Source organism: Rhinolophus sinicus, linkage group LG06, assembly GCF_036562045.2.
Source record: "Rhinolophus sinicus isolate RSC01 linkage group LG06, ASM3656204v1, whole genome shotgun sequence".
Taxonomy (NCBI): Eukaryota; Metazoa; Chordata; class Mammalia; order Chiroptera; family Rhinolophidae; genus Rhinolophus; species Rhinolophus sinicus.
The window spans coordinates 157,524,220-157,547,279 of record NC_133756.1 but is presented as its reverse complement, the minus strand read 5'-3'; the positions used below and the strand labels follow the sequence as shown (position 1 = coordinate 157,547,279).

Sequence of the window (23,060 nt, the reverse complement as noted above, 5' to 3'; positions counted from 1 at the left end):
CCTGTCCTGGGATGGAGACTGACAAGATGCAAACAGAACTTCAGAACGAGGTAGAGGACCCAGGCAGAGAGTAAGTGGAGCCCAGAAACAAGACCTAGGGTGTAGAAGGATTCTGAGCCCCAGCCAGAGGGGCTTCAAGCTCCTTCCAGACCTCTCCTAAACCCCAGCTAACGCTCTCCTTTCTACTCATTTGGGAGAGCTTCTTGGAAGTGCTGCCTCACACACCAGAAAGCTGAGGGAAACCCAGCCAGGCTGACAGGATAAGGATAATAACCTCCCCCACCCCACCCCCTGCTGCCCCTCAAGCAGTTCCCCCAAGGGAACATTCGCTGTGGAGGAGGAAGCCCAGCCAGCACCCCCCTCACCACATGCTTGGAGCTGACACTCCAGCACCAGGCGGCCCTCCTGGGCTCTGCCTGAATTGGCAAGAATGACATGTGCCCTGCAACTCCAGCACCAGCCTGACAGAGCTTCCTAGGTTCCAGGGCACAGGGGACCAGCCCTCTTCTTTCTCTGAGTCTTTTTCTTGCTCTGGGTAGATTCTGTACCTTTGCCTCCCACCAGGTCCTTCTCAGTGGGTACAGGTAAAATGTGCTGGCATTCCAGGCCCACGCAGGCTGGCAGCGGGCAATCATGTTGATGAATCACGCTCGCACTGCGGGCTCCCAGCCCTTGTTGAGGCGTCACTAATGAATTAGCTTCACCCCCAGCACGAGGCCTCTCAGCCTTTCTCCACTCCCCAGGAAGGCAGGAAAACTGAGACCTGGGAAGGGGGAGCAAGGGAGGACAGTGGGTTTGCAGCTGCAGGAATGGGCCCAGACTCCAGCCATCCCCTCTGCCTGTACACACACTGAAAAAATGCCCAAAGTCCGGGTCCCTCAGGCCCCCAGAAACAGTCCCCATTCCTAATCATAAGCTGTAACTGTCCTGCCCACCTCTAAATCTATATTTCTAAAGAAATTTTTGACATACAGAAAAGTAGAAAGCTCTCTGTGCTAAACACCTCTGTGCCGTATCCAGCATTGACAATTGTAGACATTTAGTCAGACTTGCTTTAAATCAATTTCTTTTGCATGAACGGAGGAAAACAACACATGTAACATAGAAGTCTCCTTTGTCTCCTGTGTCCACACAGACCTTCCCCACCCTTACCATACAATGTTGACCTGGGGCCCCTTCTGGTTCCCACTCTCCTCTTTAGGGCCAAGGGCCCCTGTGGCTGCTGAGACTTGAATAAGATCATGGAATGTTAGCATCAGAGGTCCTTAGAGATCAAAGATTTGAGCCTATTAGAGCCAGCCATGAAATGTCAGAACAGGGAGGGTGCTTAGCTCCGCTGGGAGAGCACAGATTCTGTTAAATGTCTGCAGGAAGTTAGGGACCCTTGTCCCAGAAAAAGACATGGAGGCAGGGGCTCACCCAATGATTTGCACACTTCCCACGGGTTCATGGTCACCCGGGGTCTAGTCCAACTCCCTCCTGTGGCAAAAAAGGAAAGTGACGACATCCTTCATGCCATGGCCCACTCCCCTTACCTGCACCCCTCAGAACTCCGGGACCTGGCCTTCATTCAGGTATTCATTCAACAAACATTAAGCCCCTACTGGTATGCCTAGGCTCTGGGGATTACTATGAATGCGAACATATTACTAGATCAAAAAAACCTGCCTTTGTGGGACTTGTGAGTGGAGATAATCAACAAAAGGCATTTCACAGTGTGTCAGGCGATGGTCAGGTTGTGGAGGAAATAAAGCAAGGAACAGAGAGGAGGAAGACTGAGGACCCCATCTGCAAGGGAGGCTTTATTGACAGGATGGCATTTGAGCAAAGATGGGAAGGAGGACAGGAAGCAAGCCATGCAGACAGATGTCTGGAGGAAATGCATTCTAAGAGAGGGATGGCTGTGCTGAGACCCTGGGGTGGGAGTGTGCCTGACGTCATGGAGCAGCAAGGAGTCTGGGCAGCAAGGGACCATTGCCGAGAAAGGTCAGAGAGAGAAAGTAAGTGGGGGGAGGGGTAACTATCAAGGGCCCTTGGCCTTTGTGAAGGCTTTGGCTTTGCCTGGGAGTGAGACATCATTCGGGGAATTTGAACAGAAGAGTAACATTATCTGACACACATTTTAACAAGATCCCTTTGGCTGCAGCTGCAAGAAAGAGGTGTGTGTGTGTGTGTGTGTGTGTGTGTGTTGGGGGAAGGAATTTGTGTAACTTGTACCCCTCTCCTCTTGGTCCTCTTCTACACGATAATTATGGTTATCATTTGCTGAGCACCTACAGCTTATCTGATTTACCTTTCACCACAGCTTTGCTAGGCAGGTACTAAATTCCCCTGCTTTACAGGTGAGAAAAATGAATTCAGAGAGGGTAAGTAGTTCGATCAAGGTTACATAGCTAGAAAGGGCCAAAGCCAGGATTCAAACCCAATCTATCTGGTTGCAAAGCCTGGACTTCTATGGCTTACTGCCTCTCTCCGCTGGGGGAAACTGAAGAAACTACGCAGGAGGTCCAAAATGCTTGCCCCCATCCTGCAAACAGCAAAAAGATTTCCAGGACTGCCCCACTTGGACATTTTGATCCCAGGTCTCGGGGCTCAGTGTGTTTGCCCAACTGGGGGCATCCTAGAACCCACAGGGCAAGCCTAAGAACCGTAAAATAAGCTCACGAGGGCAGAGCAAAGAGGCCCCCAAGTCCAGAGGTAATCTAAGGCTGTCATCTGGGCTCAGGGTTTGCTTATTAGCAAATACCAGGCAACGTCCGGCCCACCATTGGCTCAGAGTCCATCATTCGATAGCCAAACTCATGAGGCTAGCTTAGCCACTGCCACCCTGCTCCTCAGGCCCCCTAGAAACTAGAGCCCAGATACACCCTGGGGATCACATTCCCCTGAAACCAGAGCTCTGAGATTGACCTGCCTGGTCTGTTGAAAGTTGAGAGTCCTCCCCTATCCCTCCCAGGGACATGACACCTGGAACAACAGAGGCCAAGGAAGTAAAGCTGACTTGGTGCCCAGGCACATAGCTCAATACCACGGAGGGGAACCTGACCATTGTAATGGCTTCTGGGAGGCCTCCACATTCCCAAAATGTATTCTGAGCATGATGGCTCCTTCCTCCTGGAAGAGACTACAGGGGTCATGGCAGGCAGCTGTCTGCAAGTTTGTACCTTCCTAGATCTGTGACCAACTTCAAGTTGGACCTTCTCACCACCCCCTCCCCTGGGGCTACTGCACTGCACCTATTTAAGACGTAAGTGTTGAATATGTAAACAGAGAGCCTGTCTCCCACAGATTCCCTGGGGCCATCTGTTCCACTTGAGCTACTCGACTTCTTTGAACCTTGATTCTCACATCTAAAGAATGAATCTGAATGGGGCTAGGGTGAGGTGAGCAAGGCACTCGCCCCGGGCACAAATTTAAGGAGGTGCCAAAAAACTCAGTAATCAAGGTAAATAATCGTTTAATGCAATAAAGACCAGAATCAGTAGCAGTGCTCTAATGAGCTATATCGGAGCCTGTGGCAAAAGGAAAAATCAGTAGTCTAATCCTGTCTGTATTTAAAATTTTGATATTTTGTTCGTTTGTTCATTATGGATTCTTTTGCATTAATTTTGATTTGTAAAATGATTGCATTAAACTATTATTTATCCAAATTACTCAGTTTTTTGACACTTCAAATTTTGTGCCTGGGAAAGAGCCTCAGCCACCTCGTCCCAGTCCCAGCCCAGGAATGGGTGCAATCACTTTCCCCTGGAAGGATTCTCATGAAGCATCAGTGAGATAATAGAGAGCTGGGTATTGTCATTTTGAGATACTAACATAGTCTGGTATCCATTCCCCTCTATTTAGATGTTAAATTGACTTCCTCTAGTCCCACTCTCCAAGGGAAACTCAGAACAAAGAGTCAAATCCTTGGCTTTGAATTGCAAATGAGGCTTTGAAACCCAGGGTTGAGACATACCTTGCAAGAGTGGGGTTTTGAGACAGAAATCTTTTTTGTAGGTCCAAAAGCTTGGCTTTGAACTTAAAGAGCAGGAAGCTGATGCTGTAAGCCCCGAAGTGGGGACGCATGTGTCATCCCAGAAACCACGATCCCATCCAAAGGGAGATAAAGCCTCGTCTAGCAGGTGGAAGAGAAGGGGCAGAGCAACATTCCTAAATGTGGATGCCAGCCTACAAAGGAGTCCCTGGCCCACCTGTCTGGGCTGAACCTGAGGGTGGCATGAAAAAGTTCCAGGTATATTTGGGGGACGCCAAGGCAGAGGAGACCTGCACTCCTTACCAGGCGAGGCCTGAGGACACCACAGGCCTCCCACAAGCCCCCCCACCCTCCCCCTTTCTGGAGAAGTCTCAGCAGAGTCAAAAGGGAGGTGAGCTAGCCCCTCTGCTAAATCCTCTGCACAGCCCTGTGTCATGAGGGAGCATCCAGAAGTTTCTGCACCTCCAAAATGAACAAGGTGTGGCTGAGAGCTGGCTGATGGACTGGTGCGACCCACAATGGAACCATGTCCAAGGGGCCCCGTTTGCATCAGGGACCTCGTAGATTGGTAAACTATTGGGGTTGAGGAAGGACATCTTTTCCCATGTCCCACCCAGGACCCTTCAGGGCCAGTAGTGTCCCGGCAGGTGTGTAAGGCGCTAGCTCACAGGAGGCACTCCCTAAGTGCTCACTGCCTTCTTGTCGGTAACCCACATGTGAAGGACACTCGAACTCTTTGGGCTGCCCAGCGTTCTCCTGAGTTGGAGAATTCCAACTGCCTTACAGAACAGAACCCACAAGTCCCACTGTGGAAGCTGAAAACGTGGGGAACTGACCTCCCCAGCTTCCTTCGCAAGTTGGGTGCAGGCATGTGACCTGGGAGCCACCCATCACAAGCACCCACCCCTGACTTTGAATCGGACGTGAGAAATGCAGAGCAAAAGGGATCGTGCAGATTCTCTTCTGAAGATGGGTGAGGGAGTAGCAGCAGAAGTGCTATCCAGTGCCCAGCAGTAGGTGAGGCATGCTGTCACCCTGGGCTCAGACCTGTGGGGCAGTTTGGGCCCGCTTTTTGGCTGGGTAGCCTCTAAGCTTTGTTCTCAGGTCCACCTGAAGATTCTGCGAGCTCTGAAATCTTAATAAATTCCTCTTCTCAGATTAGCTAACGTTGGCTGCTGTCGCTTGCAAAGAGTTCTCCCTGACTGCTGCCTGCCCACGTGGCCAGACTCCAGCCCACGATCATTAAGAGAGTCTCGTGATCATAGTGGAGGGACCACTGCCCCATGGCCCCAGAGCCGTTACTGTCACACCCAGGAGTCCCCACACTGCCACATGCCCCAGATGTGCTCAGGAATAAGTTTGCCCATGTTCTTCCGTGCCAGCCTTCTGCCCACCAGGAGAATGCAGGCTTGCTGGAAAGTCTTACCACAGGGACCTAACACGGGCCATACGGTCACACTGTCGGGCCCATAGCGAGGCTGCTTGGGCCCAGAGCCTCATAAAGGCTTTTCTGAACACAATTCCTTCAGCATCTCGCCCAACCTTTCTCTCTTAGGACACGGTGAGCGAGATGGATGCCCTTCTGGCTGATCTCTACCTGGGACCTCTGAAGACACACACACACGGACACACACACAGACACACATGCACACACACACGCAAGCACATGAACACACTCACATTCACATACCTTTTCTTCCACAAAAGAACGGAAGTCGCCACTTCTGCCCACCAGAGGCCCCAGTCCAGTGATGTGATGGGAAAGGCCTATACTCAGAGCAGAGAGGCCCATGCGTGTGTGAACTACCAGTGGCTTGGGGAGTTTGCTTCATCTCTCTGGCTCAGGCTGACCTGGTTCTCACGAAGGTCCTTCCAGGGTCAAGTTTTACAACTCAAAGAATTTTGTTGGTAGAGCCCTGTCCCTAGTAGTGTCCTCAGAAGCAAGGAGTATTGGGGTGCCTGGGACACCCCACAGACCTTCCTCTGACCTTGATCAGAGGCCCTGGGTGGCGGTTTCCCGGGTCTGATTCTTCCTCTGTCCTTGCATATTTGACTGTTCAGGGAACATTTCCTTGGGAATGGGTGGCCCTCCAGATGGTCAGAGAGGAAACGAGGGACCGGATTCCGAGTTTCAGGCCCTCCATCTGTCTACATGTAGCCTACCCACCGTCTTGCAGCCACCCCATGCTGGGCTTCTCGCCATCCCCCACCCCCGGCCTCCAGTTCCCACAGACAGATGCCTTTTCCCAGCTGGCCAGCTGTCAAGCCCATGAGCTGGTGGCTCTGCCTGTCACCACGTGACCTAGGCCAGATGGTACCTGTCAACATCAGCTGCCACAGAGCCATGACGCACAGTAGCCTCACACATGTCTGTGTGCCCCAGAAGAGGGGCCCGGTTGTGTGGCACCCAACGTCTGTTCCTATTCTGCTGTCCCATCAGCACTCGGGGCTCCACACCCACGCATCAGTGCCGTCAGCGCAGCACCCACCCGTGTCCCGAAACTTCCCCCAAAGGGAGGCCCTCTGTGTTCTTGCTGAAAAGATGAAGGCCCACGGAAAATTCCCAGTACCTGGCAGGCTGTGGGGGCTTAATAAAGGTTAATCATCGTCACTGTGCCCCTCCGAATGGTTCCTAAAATATCTGTGGGGAGGGCAGGGAGCTTTCGGCAGCAGCTACGATTGGCACCCACTGGAAGGAGTGACTCGCCTAAACCCCCAAAACCTGGTTTGCAGGTGAGGGGAGAGGCAGGCAGCAGCCAGGAGAGCCAGGCAGAAGTTCGCCTCAGGGAGAGGGTGGGGCCTGGCCCCCTTCAGAGGCAGCCTAGGCCTCCAGGTAAGGCCGTACAGGTGAATCACCACCCTGGCTCTCCCAGACAGAGGGACCTGCTCCCAGAGAAGGGTCCTGAGGGGGCCTGTCCAGGGCCAAGCAGGAGGAGACAAAGGCAGACCTTGTGACTATCTGCAGTGTGAACTTGCCCAACTCCACGCTCCTACCTAGGCCTCTGTTTCCTCTGCTCCAGCATCAAGGCAGCTACTATCTGTGAGCTGAGTGCTCTATACGTCATCTATTATCATTTAGCCCACGAGGTGGGTACTGCTGTTAGCTTCAGCTCAGGATACTCAGGTGACCTCCGCAGCTGGTGGGAGGAGGCAGCCTCAGGGAGTGGAGTGCTGGGGTTCGAGCCCAGGCGGTCTGACTCTAGAGCTCAGGCCTGCATAGCTCCACTCTGCTACAGCCTGGGCTCAGGCGGATGCTGGCTGGGACCAGACCGAAGTCTCAGTTCTCAGAGCGGGGAGTGACAGGTGCCCTGACAACGCAGGCACGACGTCAGCACCCACACTCACCTGATAGCACAGAGGAGGAGTGACGGAAAAGCCAATCCTTCCGACAGAGTTTCAGTAACCTGAGTAGCCAGAGGTGAGACGTGTCCACCCCTCCTGCCTGGTGGTGCAGAGAAGGCTGTGCACACTGACCCTACCCTGGCCTTGGGGCCAACCCGGGCTCACGGTTGGAATGCGAGGCCCTCAGGCCACTGTAGAGGAGTTTGGTTGGGGTTGGTCAAAGGCTGGGCATACTGTGAGGGGAGCACATGCAGAGAGAGAAGGGGTGGCCTGGTGAGCAAGTCAGAGTGGTCCCAAGGGGCCACAGTCCCAAAGGGCCACAGCCATGGCTTCCGGGAGAGAGTGGTGGGGCACAGCAGGGTCTTAGCTGCCAGCCTGCACAGATGAAGGGACCCTGGTTCACTGCCATCTTGGGGCCGGGGCAGGTGACACCCAAAAGCCCACATCTGGTGCCCCTGCTGGCAGACACAGTTCATTCGTTCATTCATTCATTTATTCATTCCCTCAGCTAATATTTACCGAGGACCTACAGATGTGCCAGGCACTGTCCTGGACTTCGCAGTTTCGGTTGTGAACAAGACAGACAGGGTCTGTGACCCTATTGAGTTTCATAATCAAGGAGGGGAACAGAGAAAGGCTCCTTAGCATGGCCGTCAAGGTCACTAAAACCTGGCGAACCCGCCTTTCACAAGGGGCTGCCCACCTCTCAGCCACACGCATTCTCCACCCCCTTCTGACCAAGACTTGGGCTGGTCCCTCCTCTGTGTCCTTGCCCACAACCTTGCCTCCCTCAGTGCCCCAAACTGGTCATTCTGCCCATTTAATTCAAAGTCTGCCACACCTCCCCTCCCCCACGGGGCCTGCCCTGGAATAACTCAGTGGGTAACAGAGGTCAGGAAGCTGATGTAACCGAGGGTCCACTCCCGCTCCCGCCAGCTACTGCCACTCTGGGCTCCCTCTCCACGTCTCACCCCCACCCATAGTGCTCACTGGCTGTGTGACCTGCGGTGAGTCGCTCCACCTTTCCACATCTGTGTCCTCATCTGGGAGATGGGAAATCCAGGCCCTGCACTAGGTGGGGACTCCAGAACCACCCAGGTTTGGTATTGGCCCCTCCTAGATCCCCTTCCTGCCACCCTGAGCTGGGCCACTCTGTCCTCACACAGCCCCTTGGGCTGGGGCCCAGGACCCAAACACGGAGGCCAGGATGGGCTGCCTGGAGAGAGGCTGCAGAGGAGAAAGCAGGGGCTAAGGGATCACAGAGGTGCTGCTCGGCCCCCTCCCCTTGGGTGGGGTCCACAGCTCAGCTCAGGAAACAGGGTGAAGCAACCCCAGCTCACTTGACCTGGAAGCTGGGTGCAGGACCATGGGAGAGGGGGAGGTGGTGGAAAGACGTTACAATCAGGCTCTAGTGTCCCTGACACTGTATCTTCTATTGAGCCAGAGAAAGGGAGGGTAAGCAGGAAATGCGAGCTGTAAGAGGACCCTGGTGGGGAGGAAATGGAAAAGTGGAGTGGTGTGTGTGTGTGTGTGTGTGTGTGTGTGTATTCTGTCTCTGTCCATCTGTGTTTGAGTGTCTGTGTCTGTATCTATGCGTGTTGATGTGTCAGTAGGTCTGCCTATGTGTGTGTATGTGTCTGCATGTAAAAGCATCTTGGGTGTTATGTGAAGAACCTTGTGTACATGTTTGTGTTTCCATGTGTTTCTGTGTGGTTGTTAGTCTATGTATACTGTATGTGTTTGTACATGCGTGTCTTCAGGGGTCTGTGTGCATCTTGTATTTGTGTGTGCTTCAGTGTGTGTGTGACTGTGGGTGGCAGGGGCTGGCTGACCCTCTCCCCACCTCACTATGGCCAGCTCAGGTGGCAAACCTCTAGATTGGTGAGTGACCCCTATTGTTGGGGGTCATGGACCAGCAGGCCCCACCCACAGTCTGTGGGGCTGTCACTGGGTCCTGAGTCTGGCTGGTTTGTAGCTGAGAGACTGTGTCCTTTACTCCCTCCTCCAATACTAGAGCCAGCTGGAGCCACCCACATCCCACATGGAGCCCCAGCCAGGCCACGGACAGCTTCCAGGCCTTCTACTCAAGATTGCTGGGTACATCCAGGCTCAGGGCCAGCAGAGCTACTCCCCAGACACCCACTTAGGGGTAGGGAGGGTGGGGGACAGCTGCTGGCTCACTGAGTCACCCCTCTGCATGTTGGGCTGGGTGAAAGGTGCAGGGGACATCCTCAGCCAGGGCTGCTGCTGCCTTTCTGTCCTATATGACCTTGAGCAGCTCACGCACCCTCTCTAGCTTTCTCATTTATAAAATAAGGGGCTGGTGCCAGCAGGACCACAGCATGCAGTTGTAGAATTGTGCACTGCACAAATGCACCTGGCAAGGTGACAGAAGGTGCTGAGAGGCAGCCAGATTCTGCCTCGCAAGCAGAGGACCCTGGTGTCAGCTGTAGCACCTAGAAGAAGGGATGCCTTTCTCTTCCCACAAGACATTCACTCTTTAGGTCCTGTGCTCACATGGGGTATCTGCCTACAAGTGCCTCGTTCTAATTCTCACAAAGGGGCTACCCTGAGTCACCAGCCTTTTCATCAAGCCCCCAAACCTCCTGGTGTTGGTGTCCAGATGTCCATCCATCATGGACTCTCCTCCATCTGTCTCTGGAGAGAGCTCTCTGGGACTCCTCGTGCCCTGTCCTCCCCTCTGCTTTAAACCATCCAGTGTGGGGCCCAAAAGGGCCCAGATGTCCTGCCCTGATCTCCTGCCCAATTTTATAGACCAGGTAACTGAGGCCTCTCAACCCACCCCGTCCCACTTCTGCCTCCCTCTCTTCCCTTCCACACTTGATCCAGCGCTTAGCACAGGTCGTAGGAGAACCCTTAACAGGAGAGGAAACTGAGTCTCAAGAGTGAAGTGTCTTGTCCATAGTACCACCATAGGCCCAATCGGGCCTCCCTGATTCCACATCTGGCCCTCACCCCTCCACCCCTGCATCCCTGCCCTGCCCTCACCCCTCCGTTTCCCAGCCACCCATGACAGTGACAGACACACTGCTCTGTTTCACTGCTCTTTATTCCAGTTGGAAAGTAGCCAGGGGAGTCCCAGCGGGCGATGGAGTGGGAATAGGGACAGTAGCCAGCTCTTGTCCCTTTGGGTTGACAAACCTGTGGGGAATGGAGACAAGGTCTGAGGGGCTCTGGGTGATTCTGTGCACTCACTTGCTCCTGAGAGGGCCCCAATTGTCCACCCCCAAGTCTGGGGCTGGGGTCCCCAGGCAGGGCTTCCTTGATCCGGGGCTTGGGAGGTGGGGCTGGCCCACAATAGCCACCCCCACACAGGGAGCAGCTGCAGGTGGGGGTCCCCAGCCCTGACCCAGGCCTCAGGCTCAGCTGGGTGGGCCGAAGCGGCTGCTGTGAGACGGAGGAGTGCGGTAGAAGGGGTCCGCTGAGATCAGGGTCCTGCAGGGAAGAAGGGGTGAGACAAGGGACAGGTAGGGCAAAGAGCTGAGGCCTTTTGTCTGCCTGCCCCTCCCGAGGGGACAACACTCCGCCAGGGCAGCCAAGCCACAGACATTCTTTGCCTGCCAACTCGGGGCCAGTGTCGGTATAAATGTAATTTTTGAGGAACTGAGTTGAACAGAAAGGTGTCAGAAGGAGGCAGAACCACAGTCCATTCAGTTTTGTGACCCCGCCCCCCTGCATACAGCCTGGCAGGGAGCAGGTGCGGAGCTGGCCTCTGTTTGCTGGGGAGACGCGGGGAGGAGTTCATGTGGGCAGGAGAAGCAAGAACAAGCCTCTCAGAAGGACAGACAGATGAAGGGAGGGAGGAGAGGCTGGGGAAAGACCTGGAACCGGCCCAGGACAGAGCGGGAGGGAGGGCATGCTACCTTCCCACGTGGGGGTGCAGGCGCCTCAGGCTCTCCGTAGGGTTGGTGGTGGCCTCCATGCGTGTGACAGGCTGGTTGAGGGCATAGCCTCCGGGCTTCTGGGGCTGGATGCCACCTCGAGTCCAGCCTTCCCGGTCTAGACCCTTGGGAATATTCTCGAAGTACCTGCGGCACAGGAGGGGTTGTGAAGGCCAGCTGGCCTGTGCCCTTCTCCAACAAAGCACAAACTACCTCAGGTCCCTCCAGCCTCCTGGCCGTTGCCCACGCTGTTCCCTCTGCCATGCACGCCCCAAGTCCCTGGCCGGTCGGTGAACGCCTACTCGGGAAGCCTGCCGTCCTCTGGCCCTGAGCTGGACGCCCCTCCTTTGTGCCACCCCCTGTTGCTGAGACAGCACTAGGAGACTAAAGGACTGGTTAACACTTTGTAAGCGGGCATTTTCCCGCCAAATGGCGTCGTAACGCGGGGCTTTTTTGACATTTTCTCGCCAAAATTAGACTTTCCGTAAAATATTCATATCTTTCGATCTATTTGATATTTTTCTATGAAACTTTCAGTGTTTTAGTTTAAAAAGAGGTCTCTATTTATTTACTTTGCAAAATTTTTGCCGGTTCCAACTAGAGGCGATATGACGAGTTTACTCGTTTCCCGCAAAAAATGTTAAGTGGTGCCCCCTCCCTGGCCTGTGGACATTTCAAGTAGGGGGGGACCCCATCTCATCCTTTTCTCTTTAGGCTTTCAACTCTCCTTCCATTTTGCAGATATTCACTGATGAGTAAGATGTGGGCCCGCGCTTGGGCTTGTGAAAAGGGGGTGACATAGATAAATGTGGAAATCAGTGATTACAACGCCCGGGGGCTCTGGGCACACCAGGCAGGAACTCAGGAAACACAACCCACTGATGGGTAGGTGGGGGAAGGACCCAGCAGAGATGACAGGGGCTGGGGGTCTGCTGAGCCACAGGAGGAGGGCATTTGCCTAGGGAGGGGCAGAGACATAATTGTCCCCCCACCAATGGCCAGAGTGAATTTCTGCCACTCCCCCTTGCCCTCTGTGGGAACCGGAACAGCTGCACGTGTCAGGGATCTGCTGTGTGGCTCACGCACCACTTCTCCTGCTGAGATGGTCCCCATCTGAAAGACGGGCGTTAGCCCCAAGGACAGGGGTGCACCTTGGGAGGCCACCTTGCAGGGACAGTGTAGAGACAGATGACTCACACGACAGACGCTGTGAGGGGAGACTTTTGTCCCAAGAATTATACCTCCTTTGTCCCACTCCCGTAATGCCCTCCCCCATATAGTCCTGGCCCCTGGAGCCTTCCCTTTGGCTCTAAGGTCACTTCTTCCTTGAAGCCCTCCCTGATGACCAGGGGCACTTACTCCCTGTCCAGGACACACACAGAACTTACCTTCTGAGGGTGCACGGAGCCTGCCTGCCATGGCATGGAGGTAGTGTCTTAGCAGATGCTCTTGTTGCTCCCCAAGACCCCCTTGGGCCCCCTTATTCTTCCCCTGCCCCACAAGCCTGGCCACCAATGGCCTGCCTTGCACCTATGTGGGAAGGCTGCCCTTGGGCTGTGGGAGCCTGCTCTGCCTGGGCAAGAAGACATCTGGGATTTATACTGCCCTGGGGCTGGCCCTTAACCAATGACTGAGGGATGTGGGGGTTTGAATACCCCAGCTCTCTTGCACCTTGGCTGGAATAATTCTGAGTTTTTGTGTTTGCACTGTTTTCTAGAGTCTCCCCTTGAGATACATGGCTTAATAACACACCCATGCCTTCCCTCTGCCCCCTCCCTGGCACCCCCAATAAAGGGCTTGCACTCAAATCCTTGGCTCAGGGTCCACTTCTGGGGACCCACAGTCATTCAGTGCTGGTCTTCTTCACAAGCTGTGAGCTAATTACTTGTCTGAGTTTCAGTCTCCCTATCTGTAAAAGGGGTGCCACTTCACAGCCCTAGATTTGGGGAGGGAAGAGGCTCACCCTTGGTTGTAGGTGGTCAGGTATCGGTTATCCACGTCAGGCTCAGAGGGGCTCCGGACATAGCTAGGGTTGTTAAGGCTGTACCCTGTGGGCTCCTGCACAAGCGCGAGAGAGGGGGCATGTCAGGTCAGGCGGGGGTGGGGATTTGGGATGGGGTTGGCTACCCCAGGCCTCACCTTCTTCCCCACAGTTTCCCGGCCAAGGAGGGCAACATTTGTCTGCCGTAGCCGCTGGGGTGGCTGGAATTGCCAGTGGCTCATGCTGCTTAGTTCTGGACCAGGAGCAGGCACCTGCAGGGGACAGAGCCACAAGAAGGGTGGCTGCGTGGCCAGGCTGAGGCAGCAAGGATGGAGGAGGGCAGGCAGAGGCACACATAGCCACAACTCGAATTCACTGTTTCCAACACACCCCTCCCTTTCCAGCCCCTGGGCCTTCAGCCCTCCACCAGGGGCCAAGTATCCTGATTCTTTCCATCCTTCAGAGCCCAACCCAAGTCCAAGAAAACTCGTCTCCTCCTCTCTGAGTGTCCCTTTTCAGAGGGAGCCCCAGGCCACTCACTCTGGGATTCAGAGTCCTCTCACTCACTCGGCTGAAGCCCGACTCCCGCTCGGAACCTCTGGCCAGCCCTGGCAGGCACTCGTCCCCCTAAGGCAGCAAAGTGTCCACTGGCACCAGAGCATGGCTGCCCCTGTTGTGCCTTCCAGGGCACTGTCCTGACTGCCCCACAGAGGACCCCAGCCTGTGGCGGACAAGCATCCTTCCCCAGGCTCCACTTACATGAGGGTGGGTCATGGGGACATAGTCCGACTTGGTGACACTCCGGCCGGGAAGGAGGACCTGGAAAGAGGCCGGCAGAAGAGCATCAGTCCAACAGAGGCAGCTGTCCCCTTGTCCTGAGCGTTGAGAGGGGCTCAGCACAAATGGGTATCATTGGGGTAATTGAGGAAAGGGAAGAGTTTGGGGAGATGTGAGGGGAGGGCATGACACAGAATGGGCACCAGCAGGCACGGTTCTTGTCGGAATGCTGAGTGGCCTCAGCGAGAAGCATCTCTTTGAACCTCAAACTTCTCATCCATAAAATGGGAAAGTTGGACCAAAGTAGTGGTTTTCACCCAACCTCTTTCATCTTGTGTTTGAACAAATGGTTCTGAAGCTCACATTTTTTTTTTTTTTAAAGATAGTTAAGAATCCCCAGACTGGAGGGCTTCAGTCACCCTGAGATTCTAGTGGGATCCAGCCTGACTTACTGGGTTCCCAGGCGGTGTCTGGGAAGGTGGCTGGAAGACAATGGGGTTCTTGGTGGATTCCTTGGTGAAGCCTGTCTCCTCCTTGGCACCAATTGATTTCTTCTGCAAGAGCTCTGCAACAGACAGTCCCCTCGTGCTGGACCCAGGATCCCTGGCCCCACGCACGTGACCTCCGGAAGCCCAGGGTCCCTGTGAGTGGGGAGGGAGCTGGCTCTAAGGACGTGGAGGACTGAGCCACCAGGACTGTGGGTACCAGGAGGATGCCAGAATCATGCGTAGAGAACAAGAGAGGAGCAGAAGGACGGGCAGGGCCGACAGGCCACGAGGCAGCCACGGTCAGGTTCAAGGAGCCCTACAAGGCCAGTGAGCTGTCCTTTGGGTGTCGGCAGGCCTAAGGCACTGAGGTCAGCCCAGAAAGATGGTTCCCCCACACTGCCTGTATGTCCTTCTTTCTTCCACTGGTGGCTTCTTAGTGTTGTGCCAGCTCTGGTCCTCTGGAGGTCTCCCCTGGGGTCGGGGGTAGGGAGGTATAATGGGAGGGAGGCATGAGCTCAGACAAGCACCCACCTGGCCAGTTTGAAGGCTCCTTGAGATACTTGGAATTATACTCAGAAGTCATGAAGCGTGGGCCCTGGAACACAGAAGGTGGAACCATGGGGACACAGGCTGGCCAGGGCCTGGCAGGGGGCTCTTTGCACTATCTGTGCTCTGAGCAGACATGTGTGGTATGGTCTGAGAAGGGAGGGCCAGTGCAGCACCCCGACACAAATCCCTCTCTGACTAGGCATCCCAATGCCAGAAATTCTACCACAAGAGCACAGTTCCCCTGAAACAATAAAAACCAAGTCACATCCCACACTGAATTCCTAGTAATGAACAACAGGGCCTGGAGCCCCCAGGACCCACACCAGGAGGGCCCTAAAGAGAGGAGAGAGGCTGATGGGAGAAACTGGGTGCTCACTTCACAATCCAGTGCCCAAGTTCAGGGTGTCTGGATGGGGTAAGGGAGAGAAGGGAGCTCAGTGGAAATCCTAAGATACGTGTAAGAACCACTTGGGTGCTGTCTTGGGAATATCAAATCCTTTGCTTGCCCCAGTTTTTCTGGTGCCCTGTGCCCACCTCCAGTGGGCTTCTTGGGTGAGTCAGTGCAGAGGAGGGAGAAGGAGGTGGATCTGGCCCCTCTGCCCAGCCCACAGCTGTTCCTGGGGTGCCGCCCACTCACATATTGGTTGTTCTCCCACTCCAGCGAGCCCTTGCTCTGCTGCTGGTGGAGCAGGGGAACGTGCTTCGGCTCCAGCCCCGTAATGGCCTGGGGCCCGTAGTCCTGGGTGTCAAAATGGACCTTCCTGACCTGGGAGGAGGGAACCACCAATTACCCTCCCCGTGCGGGGATGGCAGTCACTTCCTGAATCTGATTTTGCCCTTGACCCCTACACAGGATCCGCACAAAGGAGGTCATGTTCCTCCTTTGATGGTGATGTGGGCTTGGAGATACAGATGGGGTGGTGGAGACCATGGGGATGGGGATGGGGGTGCGGTTAGGGGGGAGGGAATGGAACTAGAGATGGGGATGGGGATAGAAATGGAGGGGGAGGTGATGGTGGGGATGGAGGTGGGAATGGTGGTGATGGCGGGGATGCTGGTAATGGTAGAAATGGGGGTGGAGAAGGGGGTGGGGTTGGTGGAGATGATCATGGTGATAGGGTTGGGGATAGAAATGGAGGGAAAGGTGGCGGTGGGGGCGAGGATGAGTTCAAAGGTGATAAATGTGAGGGAACCCCCAGTCCACACTGTGGCTCCTTCACACCCAGACATCTCAGCCTTGACCAACTCTTGGCAGGGCAGTCCCACTCTACTGGAGGAATCTCCACTCTTTCTACCCCCAGTCCTCCCTCCACCCCAGCCTAGCGCTCCCCTCTTTCCTGGCCCTGGCCCAGCACTAACCTCCTTAGTGGGGGGCGCTGAATTGACTTTCTCTCTAGAGTAGCCAGAGCTGGTCTGGTACACATTGGAGGGCAGTGGGTATGTGCCATCAGGTACCTCTAGAGGGCGGTAACTCTGACTGGTTACTGTCTGGATTTTGTCCTGGACTTGTTCCCTGAAGGAGGAGCAGGGGCAGGAGCTATTATCACCAGGGCCTGCAATGCTTATCTCCAGAAGCTTTCTGCCTCCCTCAAACCTCCCACAGATACCTCAGGAGTTCACCTGCCTTTGGGCGCCATGACCTGAGTCCCCCAGGACCCCAGACGTAGGCAGGCAAGGCTCAGGGTCCCCATGCATGGATGTCCATGAGAGCTAAGGCCCAGCTGGGCAGGAGGTAAGAAGAGAGTATACAGACCATACCCCATGGCTGGGTTGTCCAGGGCACCGAGACTGGTTTTGTATGAGACCACAGGCTGGAAATTTGATGTGTAGCCGGTGCCTTTATGACTGCCTATACGGGGCTTGAACTCCTCCCGACCTGCCAGAGGGGAAGCAGGGAGACAGGAAGGCAGGTCAACAAGTGGGAGACCAGTGGGTGGGGCCTCCCAGGCAGGGTTAGCATCCCCCTAGGCCCTGGGGCCCACGTGATGGAGAAGGCACAGAGCCAGGGGCAGGAACAGGTATGAAGGAAAGCTTGAAAGGCTGGCCTTTCCGCACTGTGGCAGAAGGAATGGAGTCGATGGGACAGGGACAAGGTCAGTGTGGCAGGACCACAGGATGGATTCAGGGGAAGGGACTGCATGGCAGACCTAGCCCAACAGTACAGATGTGGACACAGTCTTCAGGGTGTGGGGCGCTCAGGGGACTGGTCAGTTCAGGGGACTGGGGTCACTCTGAGTGTGTGATGGGCCAGAAGGTCTGCGCTCTCCCGGCGGGAGGGCCCCCCCTGTCCTGCCTCATGTCTTGGGGTGGTTCCTACACAAAGGTGTCCTCACCGTAGGCTGTGCAATAGCTGGTGGCATAAAATTTCAGGGGGTCCGTGCAACCCCCCGAGCTCATCTTCACATAAGGGGAGACAACCCCTAAGGGCAGTTTCCCCAACATGCTGCTGTGGGGCAGGGCCCCAGGGGGGCCTAGGAAGGAAGCACAAAGAGCCTCATCAGCGCAGCAGCCCAAGGGCCCCAAGCTGGCCCCAGACCCAGGCTGTAAAGATCCCAAAGGTGGCGTTCAAACCCCACCCAGCCGCCTCTTCCCCCCGGCTTGCTCCTTTCTACCAACACCCACACCCCAAACTGAAGAAAAGACTAGCCACTGTCAACACTTATCTCATGTACACTGCGTCTCATTTCACCTTTCCCTCATCTTATTATGAACTCCCCATTTTACAGCCAGGAAACTGCGGTTCCAAGGGATGAAGGATTATTAGCCCATAATAGGTGGTGGAGCGGGGATTCAGGCACAGGGTACCTGACTCCTCGTCTCCTCGGCCCCTGATCTTAACCCGACATGCCCTCCTCTGGGGACTGATGGCCTGACAACCTCCGGCCAGTCAGGAATCCTTAGCTACCCTAGCTGGACGCTCCACGCTCCTTGTCTCTCCCTCTGCTCCCCCAGCCTTGTCTGCCTCCTGCTAGAAGTTGGCTCTGCTCTCCCCGGGGCCCAACCACAGCTGGCCCCACCCTCACCTGCCCTCCACAGTGGCTCTGAGGTCTGCGAGAGGTTGCAGAAGGCAGGAGCTGCTCCAGAGAAGTCTGGGCCCTCAGGGAGGTGGCCAGGAAAGGGGAAACAGTGTGTTGCCTAGCAACTGGCACCTAGCAACAGCGTCCCTGCCTCTGAAGCCCTTCTAGGGCCAGGGCCCACTGAGGGGCTGACCTGGCTGGGAGGGGGTGCTGCCAGGAGCTGCCCAGGCAAGGTCCTGCCTCCTTGGCTCTGGCCCCTACAGCTAGCCTCCCTCCCGACAGGGCCTGGCAGAGTGGCTGTCTGAGTGACAGGAAATAAAAGATAATCCTGAACAATCACTCCCATTTATTGAGCACCCACTTCTCACTTTGCATCCTTTATATCCAGTCCTCTTAGTAGCTCTTACAGGCAGCTATTATTATCCCTCTTTTCACACAGGGAAAATGAGGTTTGGACAAGCAAAGTGGCTGGAGAGCTTGCAATCAGAAAATAGTACGGATATTCAATGTGGGTGGGTCCAGACCTCACTCTCAGCCTCTCGATAAATTAATGTTTACTGTGTCCTTCTGGGGCCCATATCTGTGCCAAGCTCTTTTACACACATTTCCTCATATAATCATCCCCCAAACCACGCTGCAAACTGGGGACTGTTATTACAGGGCCAATAAACCGCAGCAGTGGAGAGTGTGGTTCAAACCGGATCTGTCACCTTTGATGAGGTACTTATCCTCTCAACCCCCATTTCCTCATTTTACCGAGGGCTGTAACAGGGACCTGCCTCGTAGGCAGATTTTGTGAGCGAGGACTCAGCACCTGACAGATAGTTAATGCTGTTTTTTTTTTTTTTTTTTTTTTTATAAATTTTATTGGGGAATATTGAAGGACAGTGTGTTTCTCCAGGCCCATCAGCTCCAAGTCACCCTTCAGTCTAGTTATAAGACAGGTGAGTTAGCATGTCATTAGGGAGACAGGAAGGTCCCTGGTAGAATAAGCAAAAGGCAGCCATATCCTGAACTCTAGGTTCTGGAATGTCTCCTTTACTCCAGGACAAAGATGTTAGAACGTGCCTTGAGGTTGATAAATTATCTCAAATCCCTTTTGGCAGGACAAAGGAGCAGATCTGATAGATAGGAATGGGTTGGTTCGTTAATCCCTTCAGGATGGGCAAACAGGACAAAGCTGACAGACGTGATAGAATCCCATTAGAAGGCTCCCAGCCCTTTTCCCCAAGCAGGCAAAGGGAAGGTATAAAAGTAAGAGCTTTTGCCTCGGTCACTGGGCACCCCCATTCAGGACCCCCTCCCACTCGTAAACTCTGACCTTTTGCTTTCAATAAACTATCCTCAATAAACTATCCTCTTTTTAAAACTCTTTGCCTCTCCTGGGTCTGTGTTTCCATTCTTCAGTCTCACAAGACGTGATCCCGGCACTCACTCCCTCCAAAGTCCCTACATCATTTGGGGACTCACAGAGAAATATTCCTACATCAGCTGTGGAGGGCACAGCTCAGTTCTAAGTCCAGTTGCTGTTTTTAAGCTTTAGTTGCGGGGGGGCGCGGCCCACCATCCCATTGAACCGGCAACCTTGTTGAGAGCTCGTGTTCTAACCAACTGAGCCGTCTGGCTGCCCCAATGCTCAGTTTTAAAAGCTGCTCTTCTCAACCTTATTTTGCAGATGGGAAAGGGGAGGCCCAAGGACAATCACTGGGGCCTCACAGCTGGCGGAGGCGGAGCCTGGTAAACAAACAAACAAACAAACAAAAAACGGGAGTGAGCCAGTCCCTTCTACTCCCGAGACAGCCCATTTGCCACACAGTGGCTTTAAATCTTAAAAGTTGGATCTCTGGGAAGCAGCCGGTGGGGGTGGGGTGGCGGAGTCCTGATTTGTAGCATTTGTCAATTTCTGAGGTGTAAAAACTCCCATCACGGCTGTTTTTAAACTACCAACGCAATGTCACTGAACACAACAGGAGAGCCGGGAAGACGTGCTCAGTAGCCCACTACTAAGTGGTCTTTCCACCACACAGCTACCATAGATGGAAGTAACCTCGAGCATAAATGACAGGAAATGGAGCAACATCACGGAGAGATGATAACTTTGAAGCACTTACTACCTTAATTTTTACTCTAATTTATTAAATTGCAAGTTTGTATAATTTAATTTTTACCAGTGGCTGAATTCAACAATCAGCTTGTAAATTTCCTGGAAGTTCCACCTTCAGCTCTCATGTGCAGTAAGAGCTGACTCCAGTGCACCCCTGCCCTTGGGGGGAGTGAGATGTGTGAATAAAGGGGAGGCCCAGGGCAAGGGGCTGCCCTCGCCCAGGAGATGCCCTTGCTGCACTCACCCTGAGACGACTGGGCCTGCCAGAAAGGGGGCTTGTGTTCATACCTTATCCCCATAGAGAGACCCTGGACTCAGAAGTGACGAGCGCCCTGGGGAGGTATAGTGGTCACCCACCCTCCAGAGTCAGGATGCAGTTCAGGGATCAGAAGCTGCAAGGACAGAAGTGAATGCACACAGCCCTGCCCTCCATGAGGAGCTCCAGTCTAATGACAGAGGCTCAGGTGAGCCCCACCCACAAAAGATAAGGTGCCATAGGTGTGGAGGAGGTTGGGGCTCACCCAGGTGCGAGGGGAAGGAGTGTTTGTGCTCAAAGTGTAGAGATGTGCTCACAAAAAAGAGCTCAGACTCTGACGCCAGCTGGCATGGGCCCTGGCTCTGCCACTTAATAACTATAAGACTTGGTGCCGGTTACTTGTGCCTCAGTTCCCCCTCTGGAAAGTGAAGGTAATAATGGTACCTACCTGTGGGGTTGTGGTACATGTAAAGCATTTAGCCCAGTACCAGGCACACTTAGCTGGTAAGTGCCATCTAAGAGTTATGGAAATGCCTTGGCAAAGGTTTGGGCTCAAGGATTGAAAACAGGAATTCCACATGGCCCTGATCTCAGGGAGCCAAAAGCCTACAGGAGTCTCAGACACAGCCAGTGCGATGCGGCCAAAGAAAGCTCAATTCAGGAACCTGAAAGAACTGAATTCAAAGCCTCTTCAGCCGCTTAATAGCTGTGCGACTCTGGCTTTCACCGTTCTGAGCCTGTTTCTGCACTTGTAAGGAAGGAACACAGCACCTGCCTGGCAAGTTTGCTGGTGGGTTTTAAATACCCTATGCATAGTGTCTAGCAAGCAGCTGGCCTGCACCAGGTGGAGGGAGGGCACTCCATCTGGAAGGCCCTGCAAGGGCAAAGGTGGGGAGGCATGGCTTGCTGGGAGCAGTAGTGCCTGTTCCCATGTGGCTGGGGCACTGTAATGGGGGGGAGAAGAGGGGCCTCAGCTGGGATAGGCAGCCTCCAGGGAGGCTGTGGCCAGGTTTTCCTTTTAGGAGGGTGGTGAAAGGTTCGAAAGCGTCCCGTAGCGCTGTGAGGGGAGCTCTTGAGCTGTTGGGGACAGCCTGGGCTGGAGCCCACAAAAGATTTGGGCAGGAATTCCAGAGGCGGAGGCTCTCCCAGTCTCCCATTAGGTCCGCCAGCTGCGAGCCTCCCGGTAGCCAGTGTTTTTGTTTTGTTTTGTTTTGTTTTTTGTTTTGTTTTTTGTTTTTCCTGCTGTGTGGCGACACCCAGCGGTCGTAACCCGGAACTACAGAAGATGCAACCCTTGCTGCCCTCAAAAGGCTGTGGGGGCTCCTGGAGGGGTGCAAGGCGCAAGCAGTGGGCAGAGCGACTGGACTGCCCCAGCCACAGGCCCCCCAGCCTCACCCACCCCCAAGCTCTCCAGAACAGAAAGGGCAGGCCTGGGCAGAGCGTTCAGTGAGGGCAAGGGTCCGGAACCCATGGGAAGAAGCCTACTCACCTGGGCGTTGCTCACCTGGGGTGCTGGTCCCAATGGTAACCCAATTGCTGTGTGACTTTTGGACCTCTCACCTCTGGGCCTCAGTTTTTCTATCTGTGAATTGAAGTGACAGACTGAAGAATCCTTCCAGATTTTAAGTTGGAAATCCTGGGCCCACCCAGCCCCTCTTCCCATAACTGTCCCTGTTTATTAAGCACTTCCTCTGTGCCAGGCAGGGAGCTGAGAGTCAACTCTTTTCACTCCAGCCTACAAGACAGCAACTGCTGTTATTATCCCCATTTTACAGTTAAGAAAGTGCCTAAGGTCTCACAGGCAGGAAAGAGTGGAGCCAGCTTTGACTCCGGAACCGCACCAAGCCTCCTGGAATGTGCTGGCAAATAGGTAGCAGTGGGCTCAACACCACGTATTTGAGCTCAGTGATTTTCAAAGGCGTGGACTGCCCTGGCTAGATGGGTGACCTCTTCTCCTTTCCAGACCTGCCCAGTCCTGAGCAGTGAGATTCACTTGTGTTTCCCTCATGTGGGAAGGAAGGGCTATGGAAAAATGGGGGCTGGCCCTGGACAACAGCAGCTGCCTCCCCTCTGCAGCCCGGAAGGTGGAGGCTCAGGAACCTGCAAGGGGACGTTTTGGGACCCTGGTCCATTGTGGGGATGGAATCCCAGAGAGCAGTTTCCAGGTGCTCAGCCTCACGTGGAAAGGTGTTGGCTCGGGTAGTAGATCGCCATCAGCTGTAACCAGTTAGCCATTAGCCACTGATATAACTGCGGTGGCTAGCCTAGGGCTTTGGTTTGTTGGCGGAGAAGCGGACAGCAGATTGCAGCTCCTGCTTCCTGTGTCTCAATCAGCTGCCAGCGAGACTATAGTGGTATGAACCCTCTCTCTATGGCTCCACGGGTGTTCCTTTTTGGCCTCACCATATCCTGTGTTCTGGTGCAGGGAGCGGGACCAGAGACCCTGCATTACACCCAAGGAACTCTTAGCTGGGACCAATAGGGACAGGCCCTGACAGGTGTCCAAGGCTAGTGTGCACCACCCTTTGGCTGCTGAGTACTGAACAGGGACAGATGTCTGCACTCTGGGCTGTGCAAGCGTCAGGCCCCCAAAGGAGGACCAACTTGGGCAAAGGAGACAGCACAGCACCAAGCATGGCTCATTTTGCTTTGGTTGCCGTGTGTCTTC

At 54.5% G+C, this 23,060-nt stretch overlaps 1 protein-coding gene across 5 annotated transcripts; it reads right to left on the bottom strand.

Moving 5' to 3' along the window:
- Window positions 1–10,370: 10,370 nt before the first annotated feature.
- On the bottom strand, window positions 10,371–18,150 carry SAXO4 (stabilizer of axonemal microtubules 4). 5 transcript variants are annotated; one of them, XM_019753989.2, is made up of 14 exons: window positions 18,039–18,150; window positions 17,349–17,486; window positions 16,774–16,891; window positions 16,375–16,528; window positions 15,653–15,781; window positions 14,998–15,061; window positions 14,431–14,543; window positions 13,961–14,020; window positions 13,742–13,828; window positions 13,360–13,473; window positions 13,184–13,278; window positions 11,203–11,367; window positions 10,689–10,774; window positions 10,371–10,480 (listed from the first exon to the last, which is right to left on the bottom strand). In XM_019753989.2, exons 2-13 carry the CDS (start codon window positions 17,455–17,457, stop codon window positions 10,702–10,704), a joined length of 1,281 nt encoding a protein of 426 aa, XP_019609548.2. In that variant the 5' UTR covers window positions 17,458–17,486; window positions 18,039–18,150; the 3' UTR covers window positions 10,371–10,480; window positions 10,689–10,701. The 5 variants fall into 5 exon arrangements, with proteins under 5 accessions (XP_019609548.2, XP_019609549.2, XP_074192567.1 ...); XM_019753990.2 differs by having other exon boundaries at window positions 10,371–10,774; window positions 13,769–13,828; XM_074336466.1 differs by lacking the exon at window positions 13,742–13,828.
- Between the last annotated feature and the right edge of the window lie 4,910 nt (window positions 18,151–23,060).